We start from the raw sequence: 26837 nt of genomic DNA, 5'->3' as shown, positions 1-26837 counted from the left end.
GCTGGTCTCAAACTCCTGGGCTCAAGTGACCTGCCTGCCTTGACCTCCTGAAGTGTTTTTCTGTGGTCAGATATGTAAATACTTGTCATTGTGCTACAGTTACCTATGGTATTCAGTACAGTTCATGCTGTACATGTTTGTAGCCTAGGAGCCATAGACTATACCATATATCCTAGGTGTGTAGCACTACGTTTAAGTACCCTCTTATGATGTTTGCATGATGAAATCATGTAACAATGCATCTCTCAGAATGTATCCCCATTGTTAATCAGTGCATGACAGTATTTCAGAATAATTTTTTTTTTTTTTTTAATTAGACTGAGTCTTGCTCTGTTGCCTAGGCAAGTGTGGTGGTATGATCTCAGCTCACTGCAACCTCCATCTCCCAGTTTCAAGCTATTCTGCTGCCTCAGACTCCCAAGTAGCTGGGATTACAGGTGCATACCACCACGCCCAGCTATTTTTTTGTATTTTTAGTAGAGATGGGGTTTCATCATGTTGGCCAGGCTGATCTTGAACCCTTGACCTCAAGTGATCCACCCGCCTCAGCCTCTGGAAGCGCTGGGATTACAGGCGTGAATGAGCAACTGCACCGGCCCAAGATGAATTTTAAAAACTTTAAAAATGTTCACATAGAAATGTTATTTTTGCTTTATTATTTTATGACACAAGGTATGTAAACTCTATTTTTACTGAGGAGAAAAAAGAGTTTAAAAATGTATATACAATATATTATCCACATGTGCATCTTTACTAATTACAAAGAGTTTTATTTTAACATTGTTATGTGTAGGAAGTCATTTCCATTGTTACAGTGTATGACATGCACTTATCTTTAGCAAATACCCTAATATTTTATATCTTGTGTAGAAATATGCTTTGGTGTGATTATGAGATGGTTTCTTGACTGATACTGTTAAAAACTGGACTTGAGGGGGGTTAGCGGGTGAGGGGAGAGAGAGCATTAGAACAAATAGCTAATATATATGGGTCTTAAAACCTAGATAATGGGTTAATAGGTGCAACAAATGACCATGGCACACATCTACTTATGTAACAAACCTACATGCTCTGTACTTATACCCTGGAACTTAAAAAAAAAAAAAAGAAAAGTTAAAAGGAGTTCTTCAGAGTAAAGGAAAATGATATAGGCCAGAAACTTGGCTCTACATAAAGAAATAAAGAGCACTGATGGAAAAAAAAAAAAAAAATGGATTTGAGGTACAAGTAGCCAGCCGTAGTTCCTGTCCATGATTCTCTAGAGGGCTATTTTTTAAGGCTCTTGGGCCCAAAAATTGAGTCACTCGGACCTCTCCTGTATTCAGAAATGCTTTTCTACCTGATGGGTTAATCAGTGTACATGGCACCTGGTTCCTGCAAATGAAATCTTCAAGTTGCAAAGAGATTTATGTGATTGATCTTTCCCGGAATTAAGTGTTATTGGGGATGAGTGCTAATGACTCTTCCCAGTATCCTCTCCTTTCTTCTGCCTTACTGCCCCTCCCCAAACAATAATAAAAATAAGAGAGAGAGAAAGCAATGACAATCTGGATTTATAATGTCAAAGTAAGTTCAGAGTAAAATGCCTTCTTAGGTTTTCATTTTAATGCCTTTACTATGTGTGAAATTGCCTCTTTCTCTCCTATTACATTTGAGATTGCCAGAATTACCGATCAGCCTATCAGCCAGCCTGTTCTTTATTCAAGGTGCTGACCTAGCTGAGGAGGAAGAGTGACCAGTATACAGGGTTTCTTCTAACATTAGAAGAAATATGTGTGTGTCTGTATGTGTGTGTGTGTATACATTCCTTAGCATAAAACTGATACAAAGAAGGTAGATTACTTTTGAGGACTACTAGAATATACTGCTTTATGCATGAATTCCATCTGGGATATGTGACTATACCCAGGCCATTACTTAAATGTTGTCTGAACCTGATGACTATGGAAAATAATCTCTATGTTTATGTCTATATTTTTAAGTGTATTTTCATTAAGTTAGTACTTGATAAAAGATACTTTCTAGGATTAGCCTGCTTGACCTTTGTGAGTCACCAGATACAAAATTGAATGTGTCAGGGCAACTATTCTGAAATCAATTGGACTATGTATATATTTTGTATACCCTTTATCTTCCCTGTGGAGAACAAAAGTTCTTATTGTTGGAGCTAGGTTCTCACATACTGCAGAACATATATTCGAGTATAACGTGACCCTAAAAATAATGTGCCACTCGCAATGTTATCAGTGAAGAAATAAAAGAGAGGTAAGGTAATATACAAGGGTCAGTCACCTCACACTTAGAGCAGTCTGGGCACATGGTAACCCAGTGCTGAGAATTGTGCCTGTGGTTCCAGTCCATGGCATGCATTTGACCTTTGATGTAGCTGCATTGCATACTCTGCTCCAGTGTTCAAAAAGCAGAGTAAGTCAACAGGACAGAAGAAGCCTTTCAGTCCTTCCTCTCATTCCTGTCATTCCCTTGCAGGCCAACTTGCCCCTGCTGCAGCGTGAGCTCCTCCACTGCGCAAGACTGGCCAAACAGAACCCTGCCCAGTACCTCGCCCAGCATGAACAGCTGCTTCTGGATGCCAGCACCACCTCACCTGTTGACTCCTCAGAGCTGCTTCTCGATGTGAACGAAAACGGGAAGAGGCGAACTCCAGACAGGTGAGAGGGAGGGGGAGCCTGGATGAACCATGGCCTTTTCCTCAATGTTTAATACGTTTATTGTGACAATTAAACTGCCGGCCTATGTCTCTTGCACAATAGCAATAAGCCATTGTGGCCATCTTGAGAATCTGTCTCTGGCCTGGGATTTTACAGAGTTTTAAATCTCTGGCTTGTGACAGTTTGGCTTTTGTATAGATTAATCTTTTCTGCTTGTAATATTAAAGCTAAATGGTGAAGATGAATGATTTTTCAGATTTTCCAAGTACAACTGATGGCTCTTAGATGCACATCAGTATTTAAATTCTCATTTATTATGTAATTTAACCCAACCACATATTTTACTTCAATATTCTGAAATTGGCTGTTCCTAGTTTCCTTAAAATGTGATGGTTTTGAAGCTTGTCTGTATGTATTTCTTAACACAGTACAGTAGCTATTTGTTTTGGTTTGTATATGAACTAAGAGAAAACTTCTGGGACACTAGATGAACTAAGTGAAGATAAGAGTTATACAGTAGAGACCATAGATAGTATTTTTGCTGAAAATTTTACTTGTTAGATACTGTTCCATCAGATACTGTGCTCTCATAACTGAGAATGCAAAGAAATGTAACATAAAACTACTTCTCCATTAAACCCTACAAAGTAATTGTTGAATAAAGCATACACATGAAATTTCCCATTTACCATAGTAAAATAATTTTTATGAATACCTCATCCTCATCTGTATCTTCTGATATAGGAATGCACAGTCTCATTAACATCATTTTGCATAGTATTTTTGAAATACGGAGATTTTTACAATGAAGCTATATTCAAAAACTTATTTAGCATATATTTTGCTTTCTTTCTCTGCTTATCTATTCTCTTTTGCTGCATTTCATCAGGCATGGGTGTAACAGCCTTCGAGAGGTTAACACCCTGACACAGTTATGTTCCACATTCATAGAAGCTTAAGATCTTTGGAGCTGCTCAGAGACATCTATTTGTGACCGACTTAGCTATCCTTAAATGTATTAGCTGCTTTGCAAATCAGAATGTTATTTAAAAGCTAGCCAGTTTACATACTGTTATTACATAATCCTCTGTTAAGCAGTTTTTATGCTACAATCTCTGGAATTTTGCTCCTCTTGACATAGAACCTCTTAATAGTTTAAAATTTCTAAAGCAAACAGTTAAATATTAGTCTCCTTTTGACATATTGTAGGCCTACCTTCATCTGTGACCCACAAACAGAGCTACTTTCTTATTCTTACAACTCGTATTTTCTTGGTCACATTGAAGAGTGAAATAGAGCACTTAGTATTTTAGCTTTTAAAGGGAACTGCTTAATCCTGATGCTTGAGTGGTGTGTCCACATGATACTGAAAACCAAGAGGTGACTCAACATTAGATGATTTACATGTGCGTTCCTGTTTGACCTGAACCCATTTACCCTGCAGGAAATGAGTATGACATACAGATAGTGAGTTATTTTAGCTCCATGATGAAAGAATGAAGGAAAGACTCAGTGGAAAACTGGAAGAAGGAAATGTATTTAGGGTTTTGGGATGGGGGGAGTGTAACAGGGAAAGGTTTAGATAGCTAAAATAAATGTAGAGATGATCCTGTAGGCAAAATTGAAAATGCACACAACTTACTCTGGCATTCCTCACTGCTGAATAACCATAACGGAATATGGAAATCTGTTTCAATCATTTCTCTATATTTCCAACTGTTTTCTCACTAGCTCTTTCCCAGTATTTTATGTTTGAATGTATCGTGACTTTAGACTATCATTGGACAGTCCTAAGGTAAGTGCTGGGCAGTATGTTAACATTGATGTGAAAACTTCATCTTAAATTCCGCAGATGCTCAGCATTCTTGTTTTGATGCTCCATTGCTGTGCATGCATCGGTGTATGCATTCAGTCAGGTAGAACTCTCCTAAAAAGAGCCTTTGGTCTGATTTTCCCTTTGGTTTTTCATGATGGTTGCCAGAGTCAGAGTTCACATGGTTGATCTTTGGATGGAATATTCTTTATCAAATGGAGCACTGAAATATAGATTATATCGCAAAGATGGCAAATGGGTTTCCTTAGAGTTAGGAGGAAGGGTAATGAGAATATGTTGTGTAAATACATTTGTATCTTGTGGGAATTTGATCAGAGCCAAGAAAATATGGGCCTCTACAGTATTTTTTCTTTTTGCATATATTTTCTGTATCTTGTTTGCATATGCATTTTCCTCTTCTCTGGTTATTTATCTGTATATCCAGATCTACTATATGAAATTTTATAGAGTATGGAGCTGTCTGACAGCAGAGCTTTTTTTGTTTTACTGAATGTTTTGTTGGTACATATGGTCTGACATGGATGAGCAGCCACGGTGAGATTTTGGAGTCTATTAAACTGGCTCATTAAAAAGATCAATCTGTTTCTGTAATAACACTGGGAGCCATCAGTCACTAAAAGAGGGAAAAACTGACACCTGAGGAGAAAACACATTTTGGTAATTTGTTCATGACATGTCATGAACAAAAGAGCGCTCTATATTTTGTTTACAACTTTGGGAGCTTAAATTCTGTGACGATTGCTGAGTTAATGTACTAAACAGTCATCACGTGTTTCAGGGATGGGTTTTGGCAAATTTAACTTTCTTCTTGTCCTTAAATATGATTGTCACTGGTTATGTTTTTTTCTTTTTTTAAACATTATTGTTATTTACAGAGAAATGAGAATAGAAAGGGAAGTCTATGAAATCTTTTCTTTTTTTTCTTCTTGTATGGAACAGTGAAATGTTTTCTACTTTCTTTTAAATATAGCTCTGGGGAGTGTCTCTGAACAAGTGTACTGATTTTGTAGGTCTGTGAGAGAATACTGTAGAACCCAAAGTAGAAAAAGACAATTTTTGTTATAAAATTATGTTATTTCTTTCCCAAAATATTAGGGAAACTAAGTAGAAAATTCTGATTTCTATTCTTTGTTAATATGTAAAAGTCAGTTATTTATAGTAAACATTTATTCTTCTACCATGCTGTGGTGGGAGGTGCTGAAGAAGGGAATGCAGTCTTTTGCTTTGGAGCCATGTAAACGAAATGAACACTCTCTCAGATAGAGAGTAGAAGCTAAGAGCACTCTTTAAAACTGCTCACCGTGGTGGCTCGTAAAGACACAAGCACTTTTGTGTAGGAGGAAGGAAAAGAACTGTTAGATAATGCTTTCTTTCTTTGAGACTGCAGAATGGATTAAAATTATTAAGATTTAAAGAAAATAATTATGTTAGGATGATTATCATTGCTGTCTTTCTTTTCTCAGAGCTTTGATATCACAGCTTTTTTATCTAATTTGCCTTTAGTATCATGTTCTCACCTGTTATGCTACTTTTCTGATTTAGGGTTTTTCTTGCTTAAGAAATTAAATCAAATAATCTTTGCTTTTGTATAGGTACCACGTTGTTGTTTTGTTTCCCATTTTGTTCCCCCTACTATCTCAAATGATTGATGTTAAGTATTCATCCCCTTCTTACATGTCATTATTTTAATGTGATTATGCTTTACATTACTCTCAGTTTAACACTTCTAAACTTTCAATACAAAGGCCATGTAGTTGGATTAATATGTATTTCCTCCTCCCCCAAGAATTAAACATTATTCTCTAAAAAGACTTGCATGAACTTTAGAGATATGTAATTTGTCACCTGGGAGGGATCTTATGGATACACCAGGCCCCATTCTTTTTTTTTTTTTTTTTCCCTTAGGCATGGTCTGCAGTGTTGCCCAAGCTGGTTTCGAACTCCTGGTCTCATGTGATCCTCCCACAGTGTTGGGATTGCAGGCATTAGCCACCACACCCTGCCTTTTTGCATTTCATACCAAAAGAAAAAACAATTACACATACTTTAAATTTATGGATTTGCTCATGGGATGTTATCTGTATTTTTTTTTTTTTTTTTTAAGACAGTGTCTAGCTATGTTGCCCAGGCTGGTCTCAAACTCCTGGGCTCATGTGAACCTGCTGCCTCAGGCTCCTGAGTAGCTAGGACCTAGGTGTGCACCACCACACCCAACTGGCTCCCATCTCTTTATTCTTGCACAAAGTAAGGCCCAAAGAACTTGCCTAGTGTTGCAAAGTTTCTTAGTGAGAAACAAGCATATTTGCATACTTGAAATCTTCCAGTTGCATAAAATATGTTTCAATGTGCAGAATTTAAATAAGGAAACTCAACTAAGACTTAAGCTTCTCTTTTTACACCTTACTTTCCCTCATTTATTTTCTATAGTTGCTCAAGTGGGTAGATGCCATAGTATAACATTCTGAGGTTTTATATATCTTTTTAACGATAGAAGAGCCACAGCTAGCCTGTGTTCCTGACTTAATGAGTCAGTTAGAAAATGCTGAAGGTTGGAGGGTCAAAGGCAATCATTTTGAAATCATATTGGTTGTATTTGTAAGATTTGTTACAACAGTACACACCAACTAAACCGACTAGGTCCATTTTTTTGTTTGTTTCTGTAAAATGAAGGAGATTTCACTATTTTTATCTTTCTAAAAGAAAAGATAGATATGCTTTTCAAGGAATTGTAGGGTCAATTGTGCAAATAAGAATTAAATTTGTATAACCTGCATTCAGTATTCTATGAAAAAAAGTAGGGATTTTATGTCAATTTATACATTCTAGTTTGCGTTCCTTCTATTATGTATTCCACAGTTGCAAGGAGTGATTTTTAAAAATATTAGTCACATCAATTGGGAGGTCTTTCAGTGAAATAGCACAAAATTACATTTATTTATTTATTTATTTATTTATTTATTTATTTATTTATTTGAGATGAAGTTTTGCCCTTGTTGCCCAGGCTTCGGTGAGGAATCTTGACTCACTGCAACCTCCACCTCCTGGGTTCAAGCGATTCTCCTGTCTCAGCCTCCCAAGTAGCTGAGACATCAGGGGACCACCACCACGCCCGGCTAATTTTTTGTGTTTTTATTAGAGACGGGGTTTCACCATGTTGGCCAGGCTGGTCTCGAACTCCTGACCTCAGGTGATCCACCCACCTCGGCCTCCCAAAGTGCTGGGATTACAGGCATGAGCCACTGTGCCCAGCACAAAATTATAGAGGGCATTTTGTTCTCTCCACATTCCAGCTTCAACTTTAACTTGTTAGCCTGATTTCTTGCTGCTTTGTTAGGGTCTAACCTTACTGCATACTCCTCACTTCTTAATCTGTATTCCAGCTGATGGTTTCTGCTGTCTTTCCTAGTTCTTTTGTGTCGTAATTCTATTAATACCTCACAGCCTAACTGAATATCTACTATTTGAATGAAAGCTTCCCAATTATAAATACTATAATAATGGTTACTGTTTACTGAGCACTTCAGGTATGCTGGGCCCTGTGCTAAATAATTGACAGACTAACATATAGCATTCATTTCCTCACAATCCTATGACATAGACTCAAGAAGGCCAAATAATGTGTGTGAAGTCACATGGCTTGTCAGAAGCCCTAATGGGATTCTGACCCTAGGTTCCCTAGGACTCAAACGCCCGTGCTCTCATAGCCGTGATTCTGTACCGTTAGCCTCTGAATGCGCCTGCTTGAAAACAAAGTGCTTTGATTAACTTATTGAATGCCAAATTCACGTTAGGCTCTTTTCTTAGATTCTTTCCTATAGTTCTCTCCATAGCTTTGGATAATCATTTCCCATTTTGCAGGCAGAAACACTGAGGCTCTTAGGGGATTCAGCCTGTTGAGTTCATATGGCCAGCAAATAGCATAGCCACAATTTGAAGCCACGTCCATGTGACTCCAAAACCTCTGTCTTTTTGAGTACATATTCTGGAGTAATCTCTCACTGTGCTCTCACATACCACATTTGTTCTGTTTTTAATGGTACCTTCTGTATACATGTCCTGTATGAAAGTATAGAAGTCTTGTACCTCCAATTAAATCATTTTAATGGTAAAGAATTAAAGTCTGCCCTAAATAATAATCTTATGGAAGGTTGAGGGACCATGTTTCTCTCATCTTTGTACTGCCACTGAAGTACAGGATAGTGCATTGCACATACTGGGGACCTAAAACAAAGCAGAACACTACAAACAGAACAAAAACTGCTATTGATCAAATAATTCAAATTAAACTTAATGCAGTCATTTTTAGTAGTGTATTAAATGGTCTCTCTTCCGGGCTATTAAATGGTCTCTCTTCCGGGCATCTTTATTTATTTATTTGGTTTAAAAATGCATCTCTGAAATATAATAAAAACAGCCACAGACAGCCCAGGAACCAAATGCAGTGATTGGTTCACTGACCAGAAAAAACTGGAGGGCTCCAATAGAAACATACAGATGACAGATTCGAATAAGAAAGCAGAGTTCCAAACAGCAGGAGCAGCAGAAATTGAATACTTCAGCAGTGGCAGAGATTAGAGAAGGCAAGGGGAACAGCCACTAACAGACAGCCTAACTGTTGAGCAGATGGTCAGCTTCAGACATGTGACGGAAGCATTCTACCTTCTCGCTGCTGGAGGGAAGGCTCACATGGCTCCCCCAACCTGCATATTGCAATCCTTGAAGGGCTGGGCATCACATTTGTGTGTCTGGAGTGGCAAGTATCCACCTGCCTCTTATTTACTTCTAAAAGTATTAGCACACTGCTCAGAAACTTCTCACTCCTAGGTGGTTGTTTAGCAATGGAGAGGTTAAAGGTGTTTCTCTCCTTTAGTTTGATTTTCTTTTTAAGGACGCTGGGGAGTTTGTAATGTATTTTGTTTCAATATCTTATTCAGTACCAATAAAAGTGTATTATGTGAAACTCATATCTAAAGTCACCTCTTTCGTAACCATTTCTGAAGAGACCTTTTGCTGAATTATGTTTTAAAAATAATGATGATGAGAATGATTGCCCCCCCCCCCTTGATTCAATGTCTAGTCCTTCTATGGCAGTCTTAAACTGCACGTGTTAGAAAAGGAAAGGAAGATGTCTTTGATGTTATTAAGGTCTTTAGTCTGTGTTTAATAGAACTACCATCCTAAGATTTAGATACAGACTTCTAAAATATAAGAATAAAATAAAGTAAGTCTTTAATGCCTGGTCTTAAAAGAATTTTAGACCCAGTGTCTCACTTCTACTCATTTTTCAAGGAACTACAGTCTAGGGATGGGACTTGGCTGGGCTGCTGAGACAAACAGCGAACAAATCTGGGGCCGGTGACTCTGGGGGATACTGGTAAAGTGGGACCGTGGTGTGACAAGGGCCAAGACAAAGGTATCCTGGGACTGGAAGGAGGGACCCGTGTAGAGATGCTTGAGATCAGCAATAGGACTTGGATTTGAAAAAGAAAGTTGTAGAGTGACTTCAAGTTTCTACTTGGGTGACTAGGTAGAAGATGGTACAGAAAGCAAAAGAGAAATGAGGCCAGTTTGGACTTGTGAAATGTCTGTCAAAACTCAGATAAGTGAGTGCATAAGGCACATAATTTATTTAAATAAATAAATAACAGGATGAATATTAGAATTTAAGTTTCTTCTTTCTTTTTTTGAGATGGGGTCTCGCTCTATCGCCCAGGCTGGAGTGCGGTGGCCGGATCTCAGCTCACTGCAAGCTCCGCCTCACGGGTTTACGCCATTCTCCTGCCTCAGCCTCCCGAGTAGCTGGGACTACAGGCGCCCGCCACCGCGCCCAGCTAGTTTTTTGTATTTTTTAGTAGAGACGGGGTTTCACGGTGTTAGCCAGGATGGTCTCGATCTCCTGACCTCGTGATCCACCCGTCTCGGCCTCCCAAAGTGCTGGGATTACAGGCTTGAGCCACTGCGCCCGGCCTAAGTTTCTTCTTTCTTAGGTTTATTGTGCTCTATCAATTTGCCTTCCCCTAAAACAATATTTATAGTGGTATTTCCTCACATTAAAAAAAAAAAAAGTCTTAATGTAGAGAAAAAAACTTACACCCACTTCTGCCATGGAGATTTGTCCTCTTGTTCTACTTATTGTCATGATTTTATGATGGATTTTTTTCATACTTCCCTGTTTCCTTGAATGTTACACTGTTTTATATAAATGTTACTAAGGGATTACCAGCACACACTAGCTAATCATCATTTTAAAAATATTTCTTGTAGAGTTTTTGTTTTTATTTTTATTTTTTCCTCGAGATGGAGTCTCGCTCTGTTACCTAGTCTGGACTGCAGTGGCATGATCTTGGTTCACTGCAACCTCCCTGCCTCAGGTTCAAGTGATTCTTCTGCTTCAGCCTCCCGAGTAGCTGGCACTACAGGCATGCTCCACCACGCCTGGCTAATTTTTGTATTTTTAGTAGAGACAGGGTTTCACCATGTTGGCTAGGCTGGTCTCAAGCTGCTGGTCTCAAGCTGCTGACCTCAAGTGATCCATCCACCTCACCCTCCCAAACTGCTGAGATTACAGGCATGAGCCACCACGCCCAGCCTCATGTAGTTTTTAAAGGACATTTATTTTCTTTTCCTAATAGTTTACAGTTTCTGTTATTGAGGAGCTGGAGAAAAGAAAAAAGAAAAAAAAAAGAGCCTGAGATGGGGTAAAGTATAAATTAGGTTGCCTCTTAATTTGTTTCTACAAGTGATGTTTTCTATTAGTCCCATTTCACTGAGCAGAATACTGAAGCCAGAAGGATAGTAACTGGAGATCACACAACTGAGTCCTAAGGATCCCCTGCCCTTAGAACATTAAACCTCGAGAGAGAAACGATTGGGATCTAAATGTTGAAGTGGTTACATTGTGTTGAGGAAAATGTCTCCTGGTAAGGAGATAGAACATCCTCAGGTAGACTTAAAAAACAAATAAAATCTTTCAGAAATACTTAAGACATAACAGACTTCTCACTTCAAATTTCGACTAGAATTTGAGTTATTTCATGGGTATACTGGTATGGGACAATGAAAAGTCTTTGCTAATTTTGCCTAATACACTGAAAAGGGCAACGAAGAATGCAAATATGGAGTTCACCCAAGCAAATGAGATATAGGTAGTTGTAGGCATTTCTAAGAAGCAGACAGACAAATGGCAGTTGTTTGAGTTACCCTTCTGAACATACATGCTTTAAATAGAACTGGCCTTATAAGTAGATATTAGTAATTTGAGGAAGCACCAGAGAGACCCTTCATAGCTTTATTTCTGTGGACAGTGGAAGTTTTTGTATTTTCTTTTTTTCCCCTTCTTTTTGAAAGAGGATCTCACTCTGTGGCTCAGGCTGGACTGCAGTGGTATGATCATGGCTCACTGCAGCCTCAATCTCAGGCTCAAGTGATCCTCCTGCCCCAGCTTCCTGAGTATCTAGGACTACAGGTGTACATCACCATGCCCAGCCAATTTTTTTATTTTTTGTAGAGACAAGGTCTCACTATGTTGCCCAGGCTGGTCTCAAACTCCTGTGCTCAAACAATCCTTCCTCCTGGAGCCTTCCAAAGTGCCAGGACTACAGGTATTAGTCACCACACCTCTGCAAGTGTTAATGTTTCACAACTGTTAGAATGTAAACTACCCTTGTGAGGTCATGAGCTTTATTATTTCAGTAGCTAGCAGGGTGATGGGCCCCAGGATAGGACAGTAAGACCTGATTGAAATGAGAGAACAGACTCGGGCCCTAGCCTGCCTTTTAGGACATTACTGCCCTTGCTTTAGGAAAAAATAATGCTTTTTTCCTCCCATTTAATTGGGTCATTGAAGTAATAGCACTGAACAAAGGGTTCTTCTAAGGATGAAGATAAATAGCGTATCTAACCATTTAAAAATTGTAAAAATTATTCCAATGTTGTTGTTTTCATTGATCAAGGTAGAGAAAACTAGTAAGTTGGGGTGGTTTGACCCAAATAGGTCAAAGAAAGATGTTTCATTATTTAGAAATTCTACAGGGGCTGCACTGAGATAAGAGGATGTTTTCTTATTTTTGCACAAAAAATAAGGTATAAATAATAAATTGTTCAAACCAAGGAACAGAGAACTTGGCTAAGGCGATTGCCTTAGGTACTTACGGTTTGGGCAGAGGACTATCAGCACTGTGTGTTTTGATCTGCATAACTATGATATTTAGCTGTAAATATAAAATACTTGAATTGCAGAGTTTGCAAACTAAAAGGGACTGCAGAAATCATCTAGTCCAGTGGTTTTCAAACTTAATTTTAGCCGCAGACTTTTTCCTTTAAAAATGAAATCTTAAGTGGAACCCCGATGATTAACACAGATAATAAGAAGTGGGTTCCTCTGGCACTTTAAATCTTGAGAATCTTGATTCTTTGGGGGAAAAGTTCTTCATTGCTTACAGAATCCCTTAAGCACCTCAGGTGGCACAGTTTGAAAACCACTGATCTAGTCCAACCCTTTCGTTTTACAGATGAATAAACTGAGGTCCAGAGAGGTTAAGTGACTTGCTCAAGGTCACACAGCTAGTCATGGAAGAGCCAGGACTAGATCTCAGGTCTCTTGATTCCCAATCCAGTGCTCTTTCCACTACACCACACTGCCAGTAAGGTAGGTGCTATGTTAGCATTATGTTCATAGCCGCTAATAGTCTTCAGTATTTTCCAACTGATTTATGCTGATAATATGCATTGAATATTGAAGTGTATTACTGAGAAATTTGTAGGATATGCAAATACAGATTAGAATCACATGGGTATACTCTTAGAAGATAAAGCAGTATCTAGAATGTTTCAGTTCACTTTTAAAAATTATTTTAAAGCAATGCAATTAGGTAATGTCTCAGCTACACTGGATATTTTAGTCTGATATCAATGATCAATATGTAAGGAGTCAGTATGTTTTAGTGTAGACACATACTTTGATGGGAGTGGAATTAGGATTCCTGGCTGCCACTCCCTTGGGGGCTATGCTCTACCATCATTTCCAATATTGGCCAGTCTATTCAGAATAGGGCATCCCTCTTAGTATGTAGTGGGCATGTTCTTTAACATAAAACTCTGAAGATTTACCCTGAGTTCTTTCTGTGTCTTTACCATCTGTCTCTAAGTCCTTTATTCTTCTCAACCTGGTGTGTATGAATTGTCACTGCGGGGCCCACCCTAAAGGGGCATAAAGGATGGTTCATTGTAGAATCCTGTTGCCCCTGATCATCTCTGTTGATTCAGTTTCCACCTAGATTGCTCTAGTATTATCAGACAAAGACTAGATGCTGTCAGTAGATGCCAGGAAAGTAGAAAAAGTGCCTCTATGCTGTTATTTTACTACCTAAAATAAAGAAGGCATGTAGAAGTCTGTAGCCACTGTGAACCAGTAGAATTCTTATGAGAAAATGTCCCTGAGAAAATAGATGTTACCACCTGTCTAAAGATAAGAGTGCCGGTCTTGTAAGTAAAAAGTAAGTTTGGGGGCAGTGATTACAGTCAAAGTTGAATATGGTTTGTTTCTATCTTATTGAATATATTAGGGGCTAGTCTCTAAGCAGTAGAAGTATATACAGCCAGAAATTACTTCTTGAGTCCTACATTTATTTGAGAATCAAGGAATCGTGACTAGTTATCAGGTCTTATTTATAGAATGCATTCCTTCTGAAAGCCGAGTTCGGAGTCCTGTGCATCACATGGTGATGTGTCGTCAGGGTGTTCCCGTCCTGCCGTATGACCTGATAACCCCAGACAGGATACATTAGCTCTCTGGGTATGTGTTTCCTCAACTTTAAAATAAGGGGGTTGACCTAGATCTTCCTTCTAGTCCAGGCTAGCTCTGTATGACTGCTGATTGATTACCTTGGTGACTCAAGATAATGTCAAGGTCCCAGACATTGCATTGCATACTGTATTCACTCAGTTTGATCCTTACTTTCCTGTAGAACTTTCTGTGATGATGGAAATGTTATATATCTGTGCAGTCCACTACTGAAGCCACTGGCCACGCGTACCTGTTGAGCACATGAAATGTGGCTGCTGATACTGAAGAACTGAATTTTAAGCTTTATTTAATTTTAAGTAACTTACATTTTAAGTTAAGCAACCACGTGTAGCTAATGTATTGAACAACACAGTTCTTAGATGTTCTCTGACACAGAAGTCAGATACCAAGCAGAATAGGTGTAGCTCAAGTGTTCATCAAGAGAGTGGTGATGTTTTACCTTGATGACTCTTCATCAAATATAGTCGGTCTTAGGGTAACTTGTTAGAAATCAAGCACTGTTTTTTGAATGAAAATGTTATCTACAGGAGACTTGAGTTTCCTCTTGTTTGTGACTTAACCACATGAGCTTCAACTGAAAAGATATTTGCTAATTTGATGAGAAGTGAAGCATTTTCTCCTATCTGCAGGCTTGTGATCATTTAGGTCTCGACACAGGTCTCAGTGAATTCCCGTATGTTTTCTGGGAAGCTGAGTTTAGAAGGTTTCTGGTCAATAAAAAATATTCTGTCTTTATTCCAAGCTAAAATATGAGTGACTGAACTGTGCTGATTTCTGAATAGATGATGAAACAAACTCTTGTTTTTTCCCTCTTAGAACCAAAGAAAATGGCTTTGACAGAGAGCCTTTGCACTCAGAACATCCAAGCAAGCGACCATGCACTATTAGCCCAGGCCAGCGGTACAGTCCAAATAACGGCTTATCCTACCAGCCCAATGGCCTGCCTCACCCCACCCCACCTCCACCTCAGCATTACCGTTTGGATGATATGGCCATTGCCCACCACTACAGGGACTCCTATCGACACCCCAGCCACAGGGACCTCAGGGACAGAAACAGACCTATGGGTAAGACTGAAGGATCTGTTCACTTCTTATGGGATTGGGTGCTTGAAGACTTGCACCATTACTTCTGAACTGAACTTCAGGCTTGAAATCTGTGATAGGGATAAAAATTATCTTATCTTGCTTTATATTATCTCCTTTATGAAAAAACTTGATTGATATTAATAGACTTTTCCACAGCTGTGCGCTCTCTCTGTCCTAATCACTTGTATTCTTTATGACAGTACACTAAATTTCTTTGGAGGAGGGCATCTATATTAATACAAGACCCTCAATTGTTGTGTTGGTAACAAACGCAAAATAAATTTTTAGCTTGAATTCTCTTTTAACACAAGACTTCATATGCAGTCTGCCTGCCACAAATATTTGTAAAAATCACTTTATTTTCTTGCATTGTGTCTTTTGTTTCAGATAGTCTCTACGTTTATTTTGATTTTTTTCGAGCCTCTATGATATTCCATATTTCCAAAGTATGATATGGTATGCTATCTGTGGCTTAACAGATATTTCCTGAGGAATGATTTGGTACTTTTTTTTACTTGAAAATGCCAGTGATTAAAGTTAATATTGACAATTTTGGGTCAAGGATTGGAATACTGAAGAAGTGAATTTGGGCAAATATGTGTTCTATTTCCCTGTGTTCATTCCTTCTTTGCATAAAACTATTAGAAGTAAAGCATTTTGTCTGGGTGCAGTGGCTCACGCCTATAATCCCAGCACTTTGGGAGGCCGACATGGGTAGATGAGTTTGAGCTCAGGAGTTTGAGACCAGCCTGGGCACTGTGACAAAATCCCATCTCTACTAAAATTACAAAATTAGCCAGGCATGGTGGTGGACTCCTTTAGCCCCAGCTACCTGTGGGGCTGAGGCAGGAGGATCACTTGAGCCCAGGAATCAGAGGTTACAGTGGGATGAGATCATGCCACTGCACCCCACACACTGCACCCCAGCCTGGGTGGCAGAGCAAGACCCTGTCTCAAAAAAAAAAAAAAAAAAAAAGTAGTAAAGCATTTTGAAGACATTGCCTTCTGTAGAACAAATGTCTACCATGAAAAATGAGAGAGAAGATGAACAAGGTAAGTTTTTAAACACATGATTAGTGGTTCAGTGGTAGAGATGATAGTGTATCAGAGGGTTATTAGTAAGTACACTATTACTGGGGTGCCTTCAATTCTTAATTAGTGATGAGTCTAACTGAGAGCAATAGTGAGTCTCCTCTTCTTTTTCCATCTCCGGTGTCCACATCACCCACCAACAGGACTTTCTCTACCTTGTAACTAATTGCTGGCAAACTTTCCTGATGCGGGTGACTTAGTGACTAGTACACTAGAAAGAGCAGGGGATGAAGTGCAAGTAGAAAACCCAAAAACAGAGCTGAGGATACAGAATTCTGGGGAATGCAGCCAGCCAGTTATTCACTACTTGATTACAGTGATGGTGGTTTTTGTTTTTTGTTTTTAGCCACAGTCAGAGAGAGTCTAATATATAAAGTTTGCATTCGATTTCCAAGTGTGTTTCTAGCAAACAGGGGCTCCACGTGTAGGGCCTTTTTTGCCTTTCTACGCCCAACACCCCAAATGTTCAGAAAGCAGAAAGAGAGTCAGGATGAGGGGAGGGGCGATTGAAGCTTTGGTTGTAAGATAGTAAATTAGTAGTTCTGGTTCTCCACAACAGTAATTTCTATGTTTATATAGTGTGTCAGACAAATGGCTAAGCATATAATTTGTGCTTTCTTAATAGCCAATCTGTCTAATGTTCTCGCAGGTACTATTTCTGAAGAGCTTTCAAAGGTGGTTATGCTATTTCTTGATCTGGATTGACATTTGGACCCCAAAATCAAATGTGATAACAATTCCGTTCTACACAAAGCCTTAGCACTTATTTATGACTTAAGTACTGAAAACCATGATTGCATGTTTTTAAATAGCAGTGGAGTCATCAGGTCATGGTGAGACCAGGTCAAGGGATCCCATTTTGTAGATGTGTTAGCAAATGGCTTGTTTCTTAGGCAGCAGGTGCTATTTTGTGAAATATTAGTTCCAGTGCACTATACAGTAATCAGCAAGGAAGTAATTACACTTATGTGCAATGATTATGTTTTCATTAAGTAATGTAAAATATCCCTTTATGAATTATATCTGTATCCATTGGTTTTATGTGATTTTCTTCAGACCATGTTCCTTACCTTTTAATTATATTCACTTATAAAACTAATAGTGCTAATCTCTATAAATATGTACAGCTACTAAACCATCCCTAAAGTCTGGCAGAGTTTAGTGTGTGTTAATGTAAAATAAAATCTTGATGTATGAGCAACAAATTATGGTGTTACATCAGGCTGCCATTTTGAGAATATAAAAATTGTCATAAAGATACACTTAGTCTGGTACGATTTATAAATGCCTATTATGTGTAGGGACATATACTCACTAGAATCCTTCAGTAACGTAACCTGTTAGCAGCATTAGTTTATAAGTAAGCTTAGAGTTTTAGCCTAGTCAAAATATTCTAAAACAAAATAACCAGTTAAGACTCAACATTAGTGTCAAATTTCCCACAAATGAAAATGTGATTATGAGCTATTTAATGATTATGAGCTATTTTCCCCTGGTACATCCCTCTGGTATTATGACTATAAATAAAAATTGTGTGCTGCTGAATATTTAAGTATCTTAAATAGAGAAATTAGTAAATGTAAAATCTTGATTTAATTTTTATTTTTAAAGATTTGATTATATCTAACAAATGACTTTCAGAGTTCAAAAACAGCAAATGAATCTTACATTTTTTCAGCAAGTACTTGAGCTCAAACGTGTTTCTAATACACTTAGTATCTTTTTAAATGAGATGAAGCTTAGTACTGTTTCACAAATGCTGAAATCCCACTACCACAGATGTCCTGTTGCTCATTAATATTACTCCAGGCGTTACAGCTTGTGTCATTACTGATTTCTTCTGCTGAATTTTTCAAGCTTTTGAGACCTCTGGAATTCTTGTCCTTAAAGGCAAATATTCAGATGCCTCTAACATGACAGTCACTGTCACATTTATATCCTTATCACTTTCTGGTTGTTTTCTATGGTGACTAATTTTAACAGTAGTGGTTTTTCCCTAAAACACAGGCAACAAAGAAGTTAACAAAAATTACATATTTGCAAACATTTCAACTTAAAATAATCACAACAGAGCAGTAACTAAGTACTGTTTTTCCCAATGTGTTTATATTATGCAAATTAATAAAACATATTTGCACTTTTACTTTTTAACCAATAGGTGGCATTGACAATTTTAACTTTTAAAATATATCTTAGAATATGTTCTAATTGGACAGGAGTGGTACAAAGCATCTTGCATTTAGCTTTTCAGTTAGTCTGAGAAAGGGTTGTCATGAATTTGTTCGTTTCCATCAGTTGTAAATGAAATCTCTTTACATGGTTGGCTGAACAGAGTCATGTGACTCATCTTTATTTGTGTAAATCAGCGGGAAAAAAAGGGATTTCTAACCACTTAAATCTCACAAAAAGTAAAATTCAGTGTCTTATTACTCGTTTGGTCATTTAATTCTTACATAAGTTCTACAGAGAGGTAGCCCAGTTATCTAGAAACCCAAACTATAAGAAACCTTATTTGCTGTTCAGAGTAACATTTTGAGAATTGGTAACCACAAATAATAGTTTTGTTCATTTAAATTGCAAAATAATGCTACAGCTCAATGGCTTTCCTATCCAACAGAATATAAAGTGAATATGTAAGAGGAACAACACGTTTCCAGGTTTCTCTGATCGGAACCTTTCAGCCCATCTTTTTAGTGAGACACATTTACTTCCTATTTTAATGAGCATCCTAGCTAACTGCTTAAATTCGTTAATATTGGTGCTCACTTGGTAAACACTTATATATCACTTTTTCATAGTGGTATCTTAACTATGATGCTAAAGAGCATTAAGTCTTATGGACTTCAAATTAGGATTTTCAGTTGGTTCACTTGAATTTATGATATTTGTCAAATTATATCTTGTATGTTAATTTTGTAATGAAGGATGTCCAATTTACTTTTATTTTTTATTTTTTGGTAAACCAAATGAGTATATGTAGCTCCATATTATACAAGCCTTCTCTTCATGGTCTAATTTTGTCATGTGGGTATATGTGTTAGGATTGTATTCATTTATACAAGGCTGAAATGTGGAAAAATTTACCATGCTTGTTTTGGGAAAGCATGTCCCTTCCCATGTAAAAGGACTTATGCTGTCTTTATTTTTAATGCAGGACGTCAATGCTTTAAAAACCACTTAATGTCTACTTGTGGTTTCTTGTATTTATTAAGAGTTAGAGGCCGGGCGCGGTGGCTCAAGCCTGTAATCCCAGCACTTTGGGAGGCCGAGACGGGCGGATCACGAGGTCAGGAGATCGAGACCATCCTGGCTAACACGGTGAAACCCCGTCTCTACTAAAAAATACAAAAAAATTAGCCGGGCGAGGTGGTGGGCGCCTGTAGTCCCAGCTACTCGGGAGGCTGAGGCAGGAGAATGGCGTGAACCCTGGAGGCGGAGCTTGCAGTGAGCTGAGATCCGGCCACAGCACTCCAGCCTGGGCGGCAGAGTGAGACTCAGTCTCAAAAAAAAAAAAAAAAAAAAAAAAAAAGAGTTAGAATATATTTTTACTTACAGAGTGTTGCGTGGATAACTAGCTGTGGGCTTGGTGTCACTTAACTGTCTCTTGTGTGTAAAATAAAGTCTTCTGACCAGCTGACCTCTAAAATTCCTTCTAGTTCTAGTATTTTATCTTTCTGTGAGGAACCTATTAGGTAATTCTGAATCTAAGTATGATTCATGCCATTCAAAATCAAATATATTTTTACATCATTGAGTTTGCCCACATAGCCCTTGCTGTGAGTCTGTGTGTGTATGGGTTGTATACTGAACGTTTTAGGGTTATTCAGCCTTCTCTATTTTTGTAGGGTTGCATGGCACACGTCAAGAAGAAATGATTGATCACAGACTAACAGACAGAGAATGGGCAGAAGAGTGGAAACATCTTGACCACGTAAGACATCAGTAATCATTTGGGATTAAAAAATGTTTGGAAAACAACTGGAGTGAGGTTATGTGATAAAATAAAAGCGTGGTGATCCTTTGAAGGTATTATGTTTCCTGCTATCCTTGAAAAAAATAATGAGCGAGAATATTTGAAGTAGAATGTAGGATTTGATTTCTAAATTGATATGAAAGCCACTTAAGAGAAATGTTTAGATCTTGGAAAGGAATTCTCAAAGCCAGATCAGTGGGCTACTGTTTTATTGTGAAAAGGTTATTTAATTTATAAAGTAATGGGATTAGCATTTAGAGAGGTGGATTTACTGGCGATAGTGCCTTCAGGTGAAATTTCCCTTCTGTCTCATGTTCATACATCCATCTTCTCATTCCCATTGAATTTTCTCATCTCTTGGCTCTAAATTCAAATCTAGCCATAGAAAATACTAGACCAAAACCTTCAGGGATAAAATTGCTTCCTTCATTGTCCTGAAATGGTTTGTTTCACTATTCAGTAAAATCTTTAGTTGTGATGATTTATATACTCTTCCCTATTCTCCCCTTTCCCACATAGCTGTTAAACTGCATAATGGACATGGTAGAAAAAACAAGGCGATCTCTCACCGTACTAAGGCGGTGTCAAGAAGCAGACCGGGAAGAACTGAATTACTGGATCCGGCGATACAGTGACGCCGAGGACTTAAAAAAAGGTGGCGGCAGTAGCAGCAGTCACTCCAGGCAGCAGAGTCCCGTCAACCCAGACCCAGTTACACTAGGTAACTTTTCTTCAGATGAGTATCTCGAACACATATTTCTTATGCTGTTAATGCTGACTTTATTTTTAACTTCCTTTTAAAATTAAACGATATGCAAGGAATTTTAAGACAATAAACAATTTACATATCCTCCAATATGTCTTATCTGTCTGTTAGGAATTTGGGCAGATTGGCATAGACAGAGATTGCTACAAAACTTAAATTCCTTTTCCAGGTGAATGTATTGAGCCGATGGCAGAGTTTCAGCACTGAACCAAAATTTCATGTGCTTAACTAAAACTTGCACTCCTTCATAATGCCTCAAAACAGCAAAAACAATCTCAGGGAGTGGGCCTGGGGCTTAGGCACTTCCATCAAGATCTCTAGTGAATTCTGCCACTGCATACCAATGTTAGCACTGCACACGGGGATGTATGTTTCAAATTATTAATTCAGGAAACAGCCCGTAAGACAGTCTTGTTAGTTGAATCTCAGATATACACGCACATATATATGTGTGTGTGTGTGTGTGTGTGTGTGTGTGTGTATTTTTTTTTTACTTTTTTCTCAACAGCCCCTGCCCAGAAAGAGAGACCTAAAAACTATATATTTTGCCTACAGCTATTTTTAAATTAATGATAACGATGCAGCACTCTTCCTTTGATTTGATCTTAACTTGCATTACTTGATCATGATTGTATTAATTCTAGTTTTATAATAGGATATAGATGTGCCTTAGAAATGGAATGTTAGTATGTAATTGTATTACTTATTGATATTTGGGAATTGTTAGGGTTATAGATAGAATATAATCCCATATATGTTGAAAGAAATCGTCAACCTGAAAGAATTTTTGTGTGGCCTGTGAACTTTTACCTAAATTAATAATATGGTTTTGTCGCTGACATTACCACCTATTACGTGTGAATACTTTTTGAGTAAACTTACTTAGATGGATTTCTGTGGATTCTTGTTCTCTTATATTCTCTTATGTGATTAGCCCCATACCCATCTGCTAATTCAAGTTAGAGTACTGTCCATGCTGCAAAACGTGCAGATTAAGCTCATAACTTTGGCCTCATTAGTATTATGACTGATTATCAAAAGTTAAAAACTTGAAATATATGATCTGTCTATTTATCACATTATTGTTTTCAATTTGTTCCCAGCCAGTGTAGCTTTCTATGCACTTAGGTTTGTAGATTTTTGCTAATCTCTGAATGCTGAATGCCTATTGTCAGAAGTATTAAATAATGGAAGAGTCTAAGTCACTTAATTTACCCAACCAGTATTATTCTAAAGCATATTTTAAAGACAAAACTGTATTTGTCAGGTCGCAGTAAGGCAGGCAGCGAAAACAGAATTACATTTGGTTTGAGCCTAGTATTGGTCGAAACCAAACTATTTAGAGCAGAGTGAAAAAAAAAGTCTTGTGTTTATTTCCTTATTATGAACAAAAATTGATTAATCATGAGATATTTGCTTAGGACAGGGGAGACATTTATAACTATCCAGTCTAGGCAAAAACTGAGAGCCTTAAAGTAAGTAAAACTTAGGGAGTTAAAACATCTAGTTTGGCTTATTGTATTGAACACATTCATTGAGTCAGTACTTATTTACTGAGTGCTTACTGTATGCCAGGCATTGTGCTAGGCATTCTAATGAAGGAAAAAGAGTCTTCATTTCTTTCTTTGAGGGCCTTTGGGTCTAGTGGAAGAAGGCAAGTGAATAGCTAGTGTTAAGGCCATAGGATAGTTACCTCAATTCAGTTGACCAAACTGACCAGATTGCTATCATCTGCCATCTACTGTAAAAGAAACATCTCCGAAATTGATCAGACTTCATACCTCAGTGAGTTATCAGCACATAGAACAAGGGCCATTTTTTGTATAGTCACTACTGCTACAGTCAGATTCTGGTGATATAGGTGTATATCATGTTTTCCAGGAAGAGAGGTTCATTGTCCCTGTTACATAACCAAAATAATAAAGTTGGTTTTAAAAAACTCCTTTTTAAAAGTATGCAAACTATACTATTTTTAGTGATATTCAATGGATTTTTGTTTTTGTTAAACCTGAGATGTTTGTTTGGCTTTAAGCTTTTGTAGGTTATATTAGTCAAAGAGTACAGCATTTAATTTCTTTGTTTATAGACAACATTAAGACATTATGTTCTTTATGGACACAGAATCCTAAGTTGCCATTAAGACACTATTATAACTTTAGAGAAAATCTATGTAGAACTCTGCAGTGTGCAAGTTTTAGCATCCAATAGTGTTTTGACAGTTTTTTTCACTGTACATCCTTACTAGCTGATTCTTTCAGCCTTGTGTACTATTTTCTGAGACAGAGCTATGGCTGTAAATAAGAGGACAGGTGGTTTGTAATTATGGGCCACAATCATTTACATTAAGTGCTTTCTAAGTTCCTCTTCCAGGCTTTGGAGTTGAATGAATTGATGTGTGTAATGAAAGGATTGGAGATTATTGGCTGATACATCTATTTTCTGTGGCTGGAAAGTGTTTAATGGAGTGCACGTGTGCAGATAAAGCTATGGTTATGTCTATATCTTTATATACATTTAGATCTCCATATCCCACAGTGGTATGTATTTCTTTTAGCCTAATTCTTTTGCTTCTTAAACTACTGTCTGGTCTCAAATGAGACCTTCAGAATATATTATAGAAGATATCTTTGGTTCAAAATATTGTCCTACTTATATCCCTAACTTGGAAACACTGGGAATTTTTAGTCATACACACATTCTTAGCATTTTAAAATTATATTTGGGGACTTCATAGAGAAGAATGTAACTTTCATGACTGATGTGTTGTACTTGTTAAACTCAATCCCATTCTCACTTTTGAAATATATCTGTAGTATTAAGTGAGTATAGGGGGTTAGTAAAATAACTCAATTAATCTATTACTAATTGAATTTTAAGAGTTTTCCTGGCCAGACGCAGTGGCTCACACCTGTAATCCCAGCACTTTGGAAGGGCGAGGCAGGCGGATCACAAGGTCAGGGGTTCGAGACCAGCCTGGCCAATATGGTGAAACCCCTTCTCTACTAAAGATAAAAAACAACAACAAAAAATTAATCAGGCATAGTGGCACATGCCTGTAATCCCAGCTACTTGGAAGGCTAAGGCAGGAGAATCACTTGAACCTGGGAGGCGGAGGTGGCAGTGAGCCGAGATCACGCCATTGCACTCCAGCCTGGATGACAGGGCAAGACTCTGTCTCAAAAAAAAAAAAAAAGGGTTTTCCCAAGATACTAAAATCTCTTTTTTGAATAACCTCTGAAACAGTTTTTAACACTGAGTAACTGAGTATACACTGAATTCATAATGGTATTTCTGTTCTTTAAATAAAATGCAAGTTGACATCTTGAAAGACTTTTCATAAGGTAGGTTTTCTTGAAATAATAGATATTTATTATTTTTACTGTTGTTACTCATTTACTTTCCAGGGAAAACTCCAAATATCCAACTCTTAACGAAATTAAAAAGCAAATTTTAACACAGCTGTCTCTATTTTCAAAGTATGACTTATTTATACATTTAAGTTTTATTACATGGTATACTTCACAGAAGAAGAGCAAGATAATGTGATCAGAACTGAGAGATTTGACCACTGAAGTAGAATTACTTTTGTATGTATAGAGAGACAGTTGCTGGTTAGCACTTTGTATGTTTTCTGAAGTGCTTGTCAGAATCTCCATAGTAGATCTTTTTCCTTTCTTTGTCTTTGGTTCCTTTTTCTCTCAGAATGTTGTCACATCACTCTCTTGGCTCCTGACATTTTTCTTTTAAATTACTTTCCTTTTTACTAGCTTTTGACTATTCTAGAATCTTTCTGTAGTTTGTCTTGTATCTGTGTGTTCTCTCTTTGTTTTCTAGAAGTCTTCCGCATGTTTTTTTTTTGTTTGTTTGTTTGTTTTTTGAGACGGGGTCTCACTTTGTCACTCAGGGTGAAGTGTGGTGGCATAATCTCGGCTCACTGCAGCCTTGACCTCCTGGGCTCCCACCTCAGCCCCCTAAGTAACTGGGACTATAGGTGACCTCCACCACACCCAGCTAATTTTTTTGTATTTTTTGTAGGGATGGGGTTTTGCCTTATCGCCCAGGCTGGTTTTGAACTCCTGAGCTCAAGGGATCTGCCCACCTTGGCCTCCCAAAGTGCTAGTGTTACAGGCGTGAGCCACTGTACCTGGCCAAAATTTTTTTTCTAATGATAGGTTTAAGGCTAATGTCAGAGACTGGACATAAATTCTAAAATATAAATGCACTTTCCCTGTGCTTTTAAAAAATGTATGAACATTGTGATGACGTAGTAGTAAATTTAGAAAATACTTTCACTCTGTTTTGTTAAGAGTTTAGTACTTGCCAGAGATAGAAATATTAAAAAGTTTTGTTTAAGTGTAATGAAAAATCAAATTTAGCATTCATAAAAAACTTAGAGCCGGGAGTGGTGGCTGACGCCTGTAATCCCAACACTTGGGGAGGCCAAGGCGAGCAGATCACTAGGTCAGGATATCGAGATCATCCCGGCTAACAGAGTGAAACCCCGTCTCCACTAAAAGTACAAAAAATTAACCAGATGTGGTGGTGCACCCTGTAGTCCCAGCTACTCGGGAGGCTGAGGCAGGAGAATTGCTTGAACCCTGGAGAAGGAGGTTGCAGTGAACCGAGATCGTACCTCTGTATTCCAGCCTGGAGGACAGAGCGAGACTCTGTCTCAAAAAAAAAAGCTTAGTAACTCAGGAGCTTGTTGAATTAATACCATCCCTTGTCCCAAGTGGGTTGGTAGAGGAATTAGTATTTTAAAATACTGCTAGCTGGCAAGTTTTATGATTGTCATATGATTGAATTATGGAATTTCTCATTGCTCTCTAAATCCTCAGGAAATCTAGCATGAAGGTTGAAAGCACAAACTCAGTAGAATTTCTAGATTCAAATTACTCATTCCTTTCCATATTAGTTTTGCGGCCTTTGGCAGGTCATAATCTCTTTGTGCTTCAGTTTCCTTGTGTAAAATGGGGATGGCAATACATATTTTATAAGCGTTTCTGTATAATGATTTAATAGGTAAAAAACTTATGAGACAGTGCCTGACACATAGTAGATGTATTATAGCTTAGCTGTTACTATTATTTAGATGCACATTCTCAAAAAATAACTTTCTGCTGGGAGTAGTGGCCCATGCCTGTAATCCCAGCACTTTGGGAGGCTGAGGTGAGAGGATCCCTTGAGTCCAGGAGTTTGAGTCCAGCCTGGAAAACACAGTGAGACCCCATCTCTACCAAAAATCAAAAAATTAGCTGGGCGTGATGGTGCATGCCTGTGGTCCCAATTGCTCAGGAGGCTAAGATGGGAGGATTCTTTGAGCCCAGGAGGTCAAGGTGACAGTGAACCATGTTTGTGCCACTGCCCTGCAGCCTGAGGAACAGAGCAAGACCTTGTCTCAAAAAATAAAATTAAAAAATTAAAAAAATAAAATGAAATGAACTTTAAAGAAGAGTGGTAAATGAAATTAGTAAAGTTTTTCCTTGGCATTCAAGATTGTGTATTGAGTATTTTTTCATCTACAAAGTACTTCTAAGCAGTTGGCTACTTTAATAGGCACAGAGATTAGAAAAGACTCCTGTCTTAAATATAATAAATCTGTTGTACCTT

The 26837-nt window shown here is 37.9% G+C and overlaps 1 protein-coding gene across 1 annotated transcript in view; it reads left to right on the top strand.

Moving 5' to 3' along the window:
- Positions 1-26837, top strand: part of RUNX1T1 (RUNX1 partner transcriptional co-repressor 1) — a 141395-nt gene that overhangs the window by 88199 nt on the left and 26359 nt on the right. Inside the window, 4 exon segments of the mRNA XM_010353343.2 lie at positions 2488-2669; positions 15125-15375; positions 20334-20419; positions 20981-21182. Coding sequence (XP_010351645.2) covers positions 2488-2669; positions 15125-15375; positions 20334-20419; positions 20981-21182 — 721 coding nt within the window.

This window comes from Rhinopithecus roxellana, chromosome 9 (assembly GCF_007565055.1).
Source record: "Rhinopithecus roxellana isolate Shanxi Qingling chromosome 9, ASM756505v1, whole genome shotgun sequence".
NCBI lineage: Eukaryota > Metazoa > Chordata > Mammalia > Primates > Cercopithecidae > Rhinopithecus > Rhinopithecus roxellana.
This window is presented reverse-complemented; position numbering and strand designations above follow the sequence as displayed.